This window comes from Camellia sinensis, chromosome 7 (assembly GCF_055761805.1).
Source record: "Camellia sinensis isolate YWXY chromosome 7, ASM5576180v1, whole genome shotgun sequence".
NCBI lineage: Eukaryota > Viridiplantae > Streptophyta > Magnoliopsida > Ericales > Theaceae > Camellia > Camellia sinensis.
In genome coordinates, this window is record NC_138967.1 from 29,931,492 (window position 1) to 29,945,083 (window position 13,592).

At 34.7% G+C, this 13,592-nt stretch overlaps 1 protein-coding gene across 1 annotated transcript; it reads left to right on the forward strand.

Moving 5' to 3' along the window:
• The first annotated feature begins 729 nt into the window (after positions 1 to 729).
• Positions 730 to 12,610, forward strand: LOC145795699 (uncharacterized). Its single transcript, XM_082880567.1, has 4 exons — positions 730 to 771; positions 2,332 to 2,457; positions 11,202 to 11,682; positions 11,772 to 12,610. The coding sequence occupies exons 1-4, from the start codon at positions 730 to 732 to the stop codon at positions 12,608 to 12,610; spliced, it is 1,488 nt and encodes a 495-aa protein (XP_082736693.1).
• The last annotated feature ends 982 nt before the right edge of the window (positions 12,611 to 13,592 follow it).

Here is a 13,592-nt window from a genome sequence, read left to right on the forward strand (position 1 = left end):
CCAGAGAAGTAGAAGTGACAGAAATGCCAAGGAAATATGAGAGATTGCCCAATTCCTTAAGGGAAAAAACTAAATGTAACTAAGAAATTAAGTGTTGCTAATGATAAAGAGAATTCCCAATAACAAGAATATCACCCACATAAACCAAAAGATAGGTTAATAAAGAAGATGAGGCTTGAACAAATAGAGAATTGTCACAATGACTATTGGCAAACCCAAGAGAAAGCAAGAAATTAGAGAAAGTTGAAAACCATGCTCTTGGAACTTATTTCAAACCATAGAGAGACTTGAAAATAGCCAAATATCCTTTATCTGATTTTGATAGTTTTGCACTTCATCTCCATACATTTTACATATAAATGTGTATGGTGTGAAATTAAATCAGCTGTGAGCGAATGAATGCTTCTAGCGACTATTACATGAGTTTATTTCTAATATTTGATTTTGGTTTAAGATGGAATACACAAATTACATATTTGTTGCTTTCTATATATATATATAGATAAAATCTGGGTGCAAGTTGACATAAGAGATTGAAATAATTCCTTGTTAATTGCTTATTTTTTTACAATGCAATTGATTCTCGTGTAATGTTCATGTTTGGGTTTGTGGTACGTAGTGTGTGTAAAGTGTGTGCAGAGACAGAGCGAGTAAAGGAGGGACGGGAAGAGGAAAGAAAAGAAGACTAGGTGGTTTACATAGTTCTAAATCGTGGTATCGGGTAATGTAATGGTATCGATCGCGGAGTATCGGTATGGGGAGTATCGACCGGTACGTATCGCGTATCGGGCGTCGCGGCTATGAAATTTTAAAAATCATTAGCAATCCCTTTAAAACTTAATTTTATGCATTATTTGACTCTTTTAGTCTTAATTTATCACATTTTAATCAAAATTTTGATATGTAGAGGCACTTTTGACTCATTTCAACTAAATGATATGTATTTATTTTAGTCTCAAGCTTTTATTTGGCATATATGTTAAACTTTAATATAAAATTGATGTGGAAATTAATATAAACTTTAATATAGATTTGACAAATTCAAAAATTTGACAGATTCAAACAAACACACTATAGGGAAATAATTATTCTAATCAACTCATTGTCATGGCTTCTAAGTTTTTCATGGATCACTAATTCTTTATGACTCAAATAAAGCACGAGAGCCTGAAATGATATCAAATTGGGTTTGGGATCATCTATATTAATTAATTTTTTTATTTATTTTATTCATCTCTTTTAATGCACTTTCAATCAATAATCAGGTGACTCTAGTCTCATCCCCCATCAAGCAAACAAAAGCTTTTAAATTTTTTTTATTTGTATTATTAATATTTTATTATATATAGTTTGGTTATTTAAAAAAATCAAGGATCCCATCAAATAAAAAAAATATTCAACACAATAATAATACTATCTAGATACACTTAAAAAGTAAAATATTTGTGAATATTTTTTTATAAAAAATTACTAATTTTTCACAAATATTTTAGGGCTTGTTTGGTCTGTATTTGAGAAACATGTTTTGAGATAAAAAATACGAAAATTTGTTTGGTTTGGTTTTTTGTCAAAAGATGTTTTGAAAAATTATTTTGAGAGAGAGTTTTAAAAAAAGTAATTGATTTGATGTGTATGAGAGAGAGATTTGTTTGAAAAACTTGTAAACTAAACAAGTTTTGAAAAAAAAATTTGGAAAAATTTGTTTTGTTTGACTACTTTTGAAAACTTATTTGTAAAGAATTTTTCGTAAAATTTTTTGAGAAACACAAACCAAACAAGGCTTTTATTTTTTAGGTACTAATACAATACAATACTAAGTTATATAAATGCTCCTAATATATATATATATATATATAAATATTTGAAGAATTATAAATACATATTAAAATATATCTCATTCCCATCCCATACCATAATATAAATTAAAAAATAACCACAGAAAAAAAAAAAAAACAAATTTTAAACAAACCAAACACAACTTACCAAGCAAAACCATCCCATACCATAATATAAATAAAAAAAAATAACCAAAGAAAAAAGAAAAAAAGAAGAAAGAAGAAAAATATATATATATATTATAAACAAACCGAACACCAAGCAAAACCAAAAACAGAGCATGAAACAAATATGTGTGAGTATATGAAACAGAGCATGAAACCAAAACCAAAAACAGACTTACTTCTTCAGCCAAAACAAAAAATAGAGCATGAAACAAATACAAACAGAGCATGAGAGAAAAACCTTCAACGAAGAAGTTTGATATTGGTGAGGGGTTTGCTCATTATTTTTTGCTTTTCCAGGTGATTTTGTTTTGCTCAATTATTTTTGCAGATGCTTTGCTCGTTTTCAGCCGAATCGGACAGTATCGGAACTATATCGCTCACGTATCGAATTCAAGCCGATACGTGTCGGGAATCGGCCGCTACGGACGCAAAATTCATTCTCACCGGTATACCGGTGAGTATCCGACTCGGCACTCCCATTTTCCGTTACGAACCGGCCGGTACCGTACCGGCCGATATTTAGAACCTTGGTGGTTTGTATATGATGTCAAAAAGGTAAGAGAGGTTTGTGTAATTTTATAAACCAAGGAAGTCTATGTAACTATCCCTTACATTTATGAAAATGGTTTTGGCTTTTATTAGTGATCTTTTTAAAATTTTGTAGTAGTTTGCCTCATTATTTCTGTTTCTTTTTCTATGTTATCACGGATAACTTGTCTTCTTGTCCTCTTTTTTATTATTTTTTCTGTTTTAATTTGTTTGGGATTTGGTTAATGTGTTATATTATTATTTTTGTTTGGAAGCTTGAAAGAATAGGTTTAGATGATATTGAATCCCCTCTAGTTTTCTTATGTTTTAGTAACAAACAAGACCAATGTCTTCGAAGGATGTCGTCCAACGAAAAGACCCAATGGGGTTATTGTTCTGGACAAGCCACCCATTGTTACACTCCCACTTCTAGAAGGGATGAAACTATTTAACATTTCAAAATTCATATATGTTAGAGTTCTAGGTCAGAGGTGGGATTGTCTACTGTGTCAAACACGTGCCAACCGGTGAGTTATATGCATTGAAAAAAATGGTATTTTTAGATAACGAAGCCGAATATTCTAGGATAATATCATAAATGACTTTAGCATCCAAAATGAAACGTGAAAACATCATTCATTTCTTAGGAATATGGTGGGGACCAGGAAAGGTTCGTATGCTGTTGGATCTCATGTATGCTAATTTATCAGGTGTTCATGAGAGTATGAAAGAGCAATTGAGAGGAATGGAATATCTTTCGTCAAACATGGTTGTCCCGGAATATAAAGCCGCCTAATCTTCTAGTGAGTTCAGATGGCGTATACAGGATTGCAGATATCAGTGTTGGAAAATGCTTGATGGACACTATTTTTGGTTCATTGATGCTTATGACTCTTGATATCATGGCATACATGAGCCCAAAAAGAATTAAGTCTCAACTCCATGTTGAGAACTTTGATACGAATGACATTTGGAGTTTCAGAATTTGCATGTTGGAGATATATTTGGGACACTTCCCTATGCAGTTTGATCGACATGATGTGATTACAATAGGAGAGCATATTACCCTTTGAATTCAAGACTGGGTTTAGTGCAAGGACTTAAGACGGCTAAAATGGGTTAAAGTAAAATTGTGTTTAGAGAGATAGAAACACACATCCAAGTTAACTCCTGCGTCTTCTTTGGCTCTCTTACTTGTGTAGGGTTGGGCAACTTTATTAATTTCCTCACCATCGACAAAAAAGTCCATCATTGGTGCCTCTAAAATGGTCGTGGTTGTTGTTGTCTTCTTACTTCGTCGCTTGTAACTTTCTTCAAATTTAACTGGATAATTTCTATGAACTAAGATGAAAAGGCAAATGATTATGGAGAGTTCGAACTCAGACATAAAGGACTTGCATGAATTTAGGATTGGGATGACATAGATAAAGAGATTGGGCAGGTAAAGAAAAAAATAAGAGAATCGAGGTCAGACATAAAGGACAAGCGCAAAAAAGTCAAACGCAATACATTTGCGCAGAGCCACCAATTTGTTACGTGGCATTGTTGCCACCCTTTATAAATAATACTCTTTTGATGTATGAAAATTAAAATTGCATGCTATAGTGACGATCACTCTAGTGAATGTATTGGGTGTGATATTTTTCTTTTTAATTATTATTATCTATTTAATAATACACACATATATATATATATATATATATATTTATATTTAAGTGTTATCTATAGGATTGCTTCTTACGAGTAGTATAAAACTCATGTTATTGAAAAGGGATTGCTTTTTGTTTGAATTATGCATGTGTTTTGACGGATTAGACACAAATTTGGCCAATGACATATTTTGTACTCAAATGTCTTATTTCAATGCTCAATCACATATGTTACCACCGGCTGCGAGTCTTCATTTGTGGCTAAGGACACGGAGCTTGATGGCAGCCCTACCACTGGCGGTGAGTCTTCATCTTTGGCTAAGGACACAGGACTTGATAGTAGCCCCCCCAGCCACCATGAGTGTCTTGCATTGCATGCATTAGTGCGAATTTGTTTGGCAAAATCTCTAGCTCTTGTTTTGTTACCTCTCTTGTCTACATGCTGAAGTGGTTGTTGCACTTCTTGATTTTGGTTAAATAGGTTGCATGTTAACTATTCAATGTTCTTTATTTTCATCCTAATGACTTAAATGTTGTTTTGCAGTTAGGTGAAATGGAAAGTAGTAAGTAGTTTTCAGAGACTTGGATCTATTGGGTGCCAGAATCTATCACTCTATTATGACAAAAGTTCTTATATTTTTTGTTAAAAAAGAAGGGGGGGGGGGGGGGAAATAAATGCTACCCTTCTTCGTGTTATATGAGAAATTCTATTTCTACACGCATACTTAGCTCAGTACAAATCATTTCTTGTTGGAACAATTCATCTTGAATTCTTCAGTTGGTGGTCTTCGAGTCTTCAAAACTTGGCGATGATCTTGTCTACGTAGAACATAAATTTGGTGTTTCAAGTCACGTTACTTAGTAACTTTCCTAGAGACAATATTTGCACCCACCAAAAGGTGCACAGGGGGTTACAACAAATTTGGCTCCAAGATACAATGAAATTTAATCTAAAGATCAAGTCTACTGCCGTCTGCATTGACGACAGTAGATTAGAATACTCTTAATATAATCAAAAAAGTCAAGACACTGATGATCAAGTCTGTATAATTTGATTACTAGTAAGAAAAGCAGAAACTTGCTTAAAACTCTTGATCGAAAACTCTGAATCAAGAAGGAGAGAGAGAGATAGAGAGAATTATAGGCATACTTTCTAGATTTTTGGATCGATTGATATGGCTGATTTCGCAGCCTATTTATAGGCCTTGATGCATCCAATCGAATGGTTATGTCCCTTAATCGTATCCGATCAGATCTGACTGTTGGATCAACGATCTATGATACAAATCATTCTCATACCGAATAGATACCTCGACTGATCATACTTGATCACGATCGGGTGCCATCTCAACCATATGATCGTGCACATCTCCAATCAACGACCATGATCAAACCGATCTAGATTGGACACGCAACTGTTCGATCAATTAGTTGACTCATCGCCAATGAACGCCACATCATTGCCACGTGGAGCTGACTGTATTCTACATCACCCATGCCACGTTGAATCCACATCATCGCTCTAACTTGTCTGATGCAAATAGAATAACGCTATCATGTCGCCTTGCGCTGATGCGTCCATGCTAAATGCAAAGTGCGCCATCAAATGCTACGTAACCCACTGTCATACCACGTGCGAGTGTGTGCGCGGATGGTGCTAGTGCATGCACACTAGTATCCATTCCACAATTTTATATTCAAAGGAATATTCTGTGTAGCACTTTATTAAGTGCTCTATATTTCCTCTCTTTCCAATGTGAGACAAAGTCTCCAAGGTTATTTCAAGCTTTCCAAAGAAAAACAATGAAGGTTTTGAAAACACCCAAAAGCTAAACAATAAATTTTGAAAACCTATTTTGAAAATTCTCTAACATTTCTCAATGCACACATTTATTAATTTAGTTTTTTATTATCCTTCTCATTCCACACACTTGATGTTTTAATTATACCCTAACTCATATCATTGTACACATACCATCTAAACCCTTATTTCACACACCTTTACCCCATTTACCCATTTCAATTTTCTCTTTCCACACACCTAGTGTATCAAAATAACCCATGAAGAAACAATGAACAAACAATGAAGAAACATTGAAAAAATAATGAAGACACAATGAAGACCCATTGACAACTCCATTAAAGACCCATTAAAATCTATCTCCATTGAAGACCTAAATAATAATCGGACAAAATTCTTCCAAGATTAAAAGGAGAAGATCCTTTCATTCTCTGAAAAGTTGGCTTGGAAGATGATAACGTGAAATCAAGGGTTGACTAAAGGTTTCTGCAGTGAAATTGGGGTTGGTAAAGGTGTTTCGAAGGTTTGGATGCACAATAACAAGAACAGTTTTGGGGAAAAAAAAAAACACCACCACCACCACAATTAACCACAACAGTCAGAATAATGCCAGTAGAGTAGTTAAGTTTGAGAACAACAACGGCGATCGTCATTATCATCATCATCATCATCAAAGTGAGAATAACAATGGAGTTCATCATCTTCATGTCTCTTTTACTAATCGGTGTCCTTCTTCAGCTCAGGCTCAGCTTGATTCAAAGAAAGAGACACTATAAGAATTTACACATTTGTCGACCACTTTTGTCAACCAAAAAAATTTTGGTCGCAAAAAAATGACATTTGTCGACCAAAAGTAAATTTCGTAGCTAAAAATTGATACTATTACCGACTAAAAATTTTGGTTGCAAATAAGTAATTTTTTGCGACCAAATTACACTAATTGTCACCAAAAATATGGGCGGGAGAATGAAATTAAAAAGGGAGCTGTGTATGCTATTTTAGCGACTAATATAATTTGGTCGCTGATACCAAAACGACGTCGTTTTGGTATGTAAATTCATTAGCCGACCATCAGTTTGGTAGGGGATAACTTTACTAATTCAAACACATATAAAAAATTCTTACACGTCTCTTTCACACCTTAGTCGAATTCGATCATAGCTCAGTCGCGCCAATCACCTCACCTTACCATCAACCTTGTCGTCCGCCGTCATTGCCTCTCCACCATCTGCGCCTCTGCCCCTCTTCGCCATTTCTGTTTCGTCTTCTCCATTTTTTATTTATCTAGGTATTTTTTTCAACTTATAATAGTTTCTCTCTGTTTATATCTTTGTGTCTCACTTTTTCTCTTTGATTTCTCATACCCGTCTTGTTCTACAATGTCTCACCCACCAAGGCCCTCACTATCGCAATTTTTCGGAGCATCTTCAACTCTCCCTAAAAATAATTTCCGGTATAAATCCTCTGTATCACTCTATGAACTCAGTCTCTGCCTGTTTCTCCCTCTCACTGTCAATGTTTGTGTTGATGTTTGCTACTGGGATATGTCGATTATAAGATTTCGTTATGTTGTTTGTGAAGTCCCCCAATCTGTGATGTTCTTGTAGTGTTTTTTTGCTCTTATTTCTTTAAGTATCCCTTTTTATATTGGGAAATATACTTAATGAGAATAAAAAAATTTTGGGTGCTTTTGTAAGTTATTTGTAATTTGATTTCTGAACAAATTAGTTGGTTAATAGGATTTATTCCTGAGATTTTTTAAGTACCCTTAAATGAGCCACAAGCTGTACAAGGACTTACCTTATATACCATCCTGTAGAAGTTGGAGTTGAATTTTTAAGAAGAGACTTAAAAATTAAAAAATAAATGAAAAAAGAGAGTGAATCTATGTACACAGAATAATTATGGGTTATATACAGGGTAGCACATCTTCCATTAATCACAAATAGCCATTTATGTTGCCTCTCAAATACCATAATAAATATGAAAGATGTCTATTAATCCCTAAACCAATTACAATATCCCAAACCAATTAAAATATAATAAATAAAATAAGTTAACACCATGACAATATCCTTTTAGGTATGCAATTATTGTTCATCTCTATGCTATTTACGTAAGGTAAACAAAAGATATATCAAATTCTTTTCTATAAGAATTGAACCTGCAAACTTCACATTATCAAGTGGTACCATACAACCACTAGACTAAAAGCCCTAATTATGCTATAGACCTTACATAAGTGGGATTCATGTGGGGTTAAGGAAAAAAAAAATAAAGTAGTAGAATTTTTAATCCAAGTTTATATGCTAGGAGAGCATCTCTCCTAATTTTTTTTTTTTTTTTTTTTTTGGATCAGTAAAGAAAATTTTTATTGATGAAGAAATCATATATTACATATGAGTTTACATCAATAAGGATGAAAAGGAAAAAAAAGAGGGAGAGGGGGGGGAACAAAGCATGATGTTGGTGATAAACCAACTCTAGCTTAAGCCAACACTTGGGGCCACCCAAAGACTAGTTTTACAATTGCTTATAACCCACAAGAGCACTTAACTTTGAATCCTCCACACTTACCACACTATTGCCAACAGAAGAGTTTTACACAATCTTGTCCTATTCTCTTGTCTCAAATTCTATATCGTACCGCACAATAAATATTTTTAACATGATTGTGTAGTGGAGAGTTAATCTAGTATAAAGACGAAGAGATGATTTGGACATAGGATTGCCATTTGTTTATTCAGCAAATCAGATGGGAAAATTTATGAAGTGTTATTTTATTCATTTATCAATTGATGCTTTTATGTAAACTTATGAAACACCAACAAAAAAAATTAATAAATCTTACTATTTTAACAAATAAATATTTAATTGAACCACCACATAAATTTGTTCAATAACTTTTCAGCACTCAAAGGTGTTAACTTCTATAGAGTTGATTAATTACTTTAGAGTTTAGGGCACCAAACCGAATAGAGATTCGGTTGTTTGTCCGTAAGGTGCACAATAGCAGACAGAGGTATGTGGAAAGAAACCTTAGTTTTTTATTTTTTGACTCAAAGGAAAGAAACCTTAGTGGCCAAGTATAAGACAAGAAGAAGAAGCAAATGAGAAGAATCCAATGAAAAGCTCTAAAATGACTAAACACCCCTCTCTTGTTATAAAGGCCCTTTCTCCATTAAGATGCAAGGAATACTCATAAGCCCTCCCCAAATGAACTTGTCTAAAACCACAAGCAATTAACCTATGTTAATAGTTTTTTAATTAACCTAATTTTAAAATAATAGATCTTTTTGTTCGCCATATTTTAATATTTTATTTTACAAAGTATATGTGTCACACATGTTTATGGATGCTTGTGGCCAGGTATTGGTCTCTTCTTTTTATTATTGTTTTTATTAGGAGTTTTGTTTTAACGAAAAGATTTATGTACCTTTAATGTGAAGTTGGGTCGAATACATGTGTGCAAGGATGGACTTGTGGAATAAATTTTTTGAGCAATAAATCAAATATTGTAGAGTAGCTCCTTTATCTTTTGGATCATCTAGTTCGTTTATTTTGCTTTTAGTTCAAATATATAGTGTTTATCTGTAAGGATGTTACCAAGTTCTAAAATTCCAAATTTTTACTTAGTGTCTTATGGATATCAAAGATCTGAATTAGCTCCAACACTTTTTATTCATTCGGTTGTCATGTACCAGTTGATTGTTTTACAAAATTTTCAATCATGAGAAGTTGATCATTTCACAATCTCTCCTTTTACACTACTGTGTGCATTTTTCCATATACGGTAGCAACTTTGATGGTGGTTTTTTTGTTTTTTTTTTTTCAATTGGCAGGTGATTATTTATATTTATGAAGATAATTATATTAAATTGAACAATCATAATTTATATATAATAGAGCAAAAATAATCTATCTTTGTCTTTGGCATAAATTGACTCCCTAACCTTGTAATTAGAAGTATGTAAAAATTGTCAACTAAGCTAGTCCACTTGATTAACTGTCATAGTGACTTAAACATGTTACTAGTCACAAGGGCATATTAGTTATTTTGAGGAAAGCAATGCCAATGGTCCATTTGGGCACACCAGGAAAAGAAGAGGTTGTGAAAGCAAATAAAGCTCAAACACTTGTGTAAAAAGAGATTGGTATCGTCATAGACTCATTTTCCAAAGGCACAACAAAGAAAATGTGTTGTTCCAAAGAAATAATTGATAGTTTGTTCTACAATGTTTCCAGCTCCTCCTTCCTCATTTTCCTCTTCTTCTACTTCACCTCCATTTTTCTTGCCAAACTCTTCCACTATTGTGGCAGTCCAATCTTCCACTATTCTGTTCTGCTGATCTGTTTTCCTTGTTGTAGTGTTCCTCTGCTATGTTGATCCAAAAAAGAAAAGAAAAAAAAACTCAAATTATTGCTGCGACTGCTACTCTGTTAAAAAGAGGGTCTGAGGGTTGAAGCTGTTAGTCCTGCTAATAGTGTTGCTGATCTGTTAGTCTGCTAATATTCTTGGAATTAGTCTTCTATTGAGTGTAGCTGGCTGCTTTTGTTGGGCTACTTGAACTAAAGACCTCCAAACATTAAAGGAGTATAGTCTAATTATATGAAATTGATGAGATATGTTGTATGTTTTCCAATTAATAGTGTAATTTATTTATTTAAAACTCAAATGTTGTTCATGTATGTAAAATCAGCTCTTTTACTCTGCTGATTTTCAACTCTTGGCTGCTTTTGTTGGTCTGATTGTGCTCAGCAGTGGCTATTGGCTGTTTTGTTTATTGGTTTTGTTGCTTCACTTTGTTTGTTGGTTTCTCACCAACTGAAGCTTGGAGCTTGTGCTAGCTCCAGGCTCCTCTTTATTGAAGGATCTTTTCATACTTTGGTTGTATTCATCAATAAAGTTTTCTGTTGCTGATCACGTAGCTAAAAAATATTTGTTACGGTATCCATGTCAGCATTGTTCTTTTGATTGCTTTGTTTCATAAGTGAAACATAAATTGTTTCATTTGGTGTGGCATTGTAGAACCCTATTTGAACAATTCTTAATGTAGCAAGCATTGCATGCTTGTAGGTTGCTTAATTTAGTTTATTTTATTTTCATTTTTATGAATCTCTCATTCCCGTTACTGCTAGGAAATTTCATTTTGTAGTTTCTAACACTTTCTATAATATTATGTAGATTAATTACTGTAATGGTTGTCTTTAACCTTTCAGATGGCCCAAATAGACAAGGGTTGGATGACAATAAAAAATAGATTAAGTAGTAGGGAGTATCAAGAAGGGGTGAATTCATTTATTGAATTTGCGATGAGAAATGTAGGCTTGGAGGATAAGCTTCGGTGTCCATGTATTGATTGCTTGAACGACAAAAAACATACAATCCACGTTGTTAGGATTCATTTGATTCAAAGAGGGATATCTTTTTCTTACAAGACCTGGGGGCACCATGGGGAACTTGTTCCCGTGGTTGAACCTCTCATACCGAATGAAGGTCACCATGACATATATAGTGAAATTGTAGGGGAAGATCAGGATGACGGGGATTATTTGCCTACTATGTTAGAAGAGGTTTGTAGGGGTTTTGCAATGGATGATGAAGGGGATGAATTACCTACTATTTTGAGAGTGTGGATGGGCGAAACTTTGATAAGTTATTTGAAGATGCTCAACGTAAACTATACCCGGAATGCACAAGGTTCACTGTGTTGTCATTTATTATTAAGATGCTTCACATTAAGGTGTACAACAAGTGAAGCAATAAGTCATTTGATTTGGTTATGAAAGTTTTCAAGGACACTCTACCTGAGTGTGATGAGACTGTTCCATGGACCAAATATGCTGCGAAAAGATTCTTACGTGACTTGGGTTTGGGCTACGTTCCCATTCATGCTTGTAGGTATAATTGTGCACTATTTTGGAAGGAGCATGCAAATCTTGATAATTGCCCCAAGTGTGAAGAGCCTAGATACAAGTTGGACAACGGAAAGGGTAAGAAGATCCCTTACAAGATATTGAGGTACTTTCCATTGACACCAAGATTGAAGAGATTGTATATGTCCAAGAAAACCACTACAGATGTGAGATGGCACAAAGAGAAACGTGTGGATGATGAAATCTTGAGACATCCAGCTGATGCTGAGGCATGGAAAGACTTTGATCGGCAACATCCTATGTTCGCCATGGATCCACGAAATGTAAGGCTAGGGCTCGCCACCGATGGTTTCAATCCATTCAGAAATATGAGCACATCATACAGTATGTGGCCTGTTATCCTAATGCCTTACAACCTCCCACCATGGAAGTGTATGAAAGAGCCTTTCTCCATGATGTCATTGCTTATTCCTAGACGATCGGCTCCTGGAAGAGATATCGATGTTTACTTACGGCCATTGACTGAGGAGTTGAAGAAGTTATGGGGGGATGGGGTGCGAACTTATGATGCGAAAAACGAAGAGTCATTTAGAATGCATGTTGCACTGATGTGGACCATCAACGACTTCCCTGCATATGGTAACATGTCCGGGTGGACTACTAAAGGTTATTTGGCTTGTCCCACTTGTAATGAGGACGCATCATCACAAAGGTTAACAAGTAAGATAGGGTACATGGGTGCTCGTCGTTAATTGCCCGAGAACCACAGATGGCGAAAGAGCAAGTTGTTTAACGGACAAAGTGAGGTTAGGTGCAGACCGTTGGAGTTATCAGGGGAGCAAATATTAGAGAAAATTTAGACTGGGACATATAAATTGTTTGGTAACATCCAAATAACAGGAAAAGACAAAGGAACGAAAATCCAGTGTTGAATTGGGCAAAGAGAAGCATTATGTTTGAATTGCCTTACTAGAAGACGCTTAAGCTTCAACACAACCTTGATGTCATGGACATAGAGAAGAACATTTGTGACAATTTGATGGGGACATTATTAAATGTGGATGGGAAGAATAAGGACACAGAAAAAGCACAGATTGATTTAGCAAATTTAAAAATTCAGAAGAAGTTACACCTACAGAGTCGTGGTGATGGGTCATTTGTGAAGCCTCCAGCTATGTACACGTTATCCACGAAAGAAAGACAAGGCTTTGGTGCTTTTTTGAAATCAATCAAGTATCCCGATGGTTATGCAGCAAACATCTCCAATTGCGTGAATACTGACAGTGGCAAAATCTCAGGCCTCAAAAGTCATGATTGTCATGTACTTGTACACCGATTACTTCCGGTTGGGATGCGGGGGTATCTTAACAATGAAATTGGTACGACTTTGTTTGAGTTAGGAAATTTCTTCCAACAACTGTGTTCAAAGATGTTGAAGGTGACAGATTTACAGAAGCTAGAGGATCAAATCATACTTGTACTTTGCAAGCTTAAGAAGATTTTTCCTCCGGCTTTCTTTGATGTCATGGTTCACTTGGTTGTTCATTTGCCGCGCGAGGCAATACTTGGAGGGCCAGTGCAATATCGATGGATGTACCCAATTGAACGGTAATTATTTATGCTCTTACCATATCACTGTCATCAACCTTTAATGGTAGTCTATATATTGGCAATGTAGTATGAACATAGTAAAAAAAATTTCTCTTGTAGGCTACTTGGAATGCTAAAAGGATT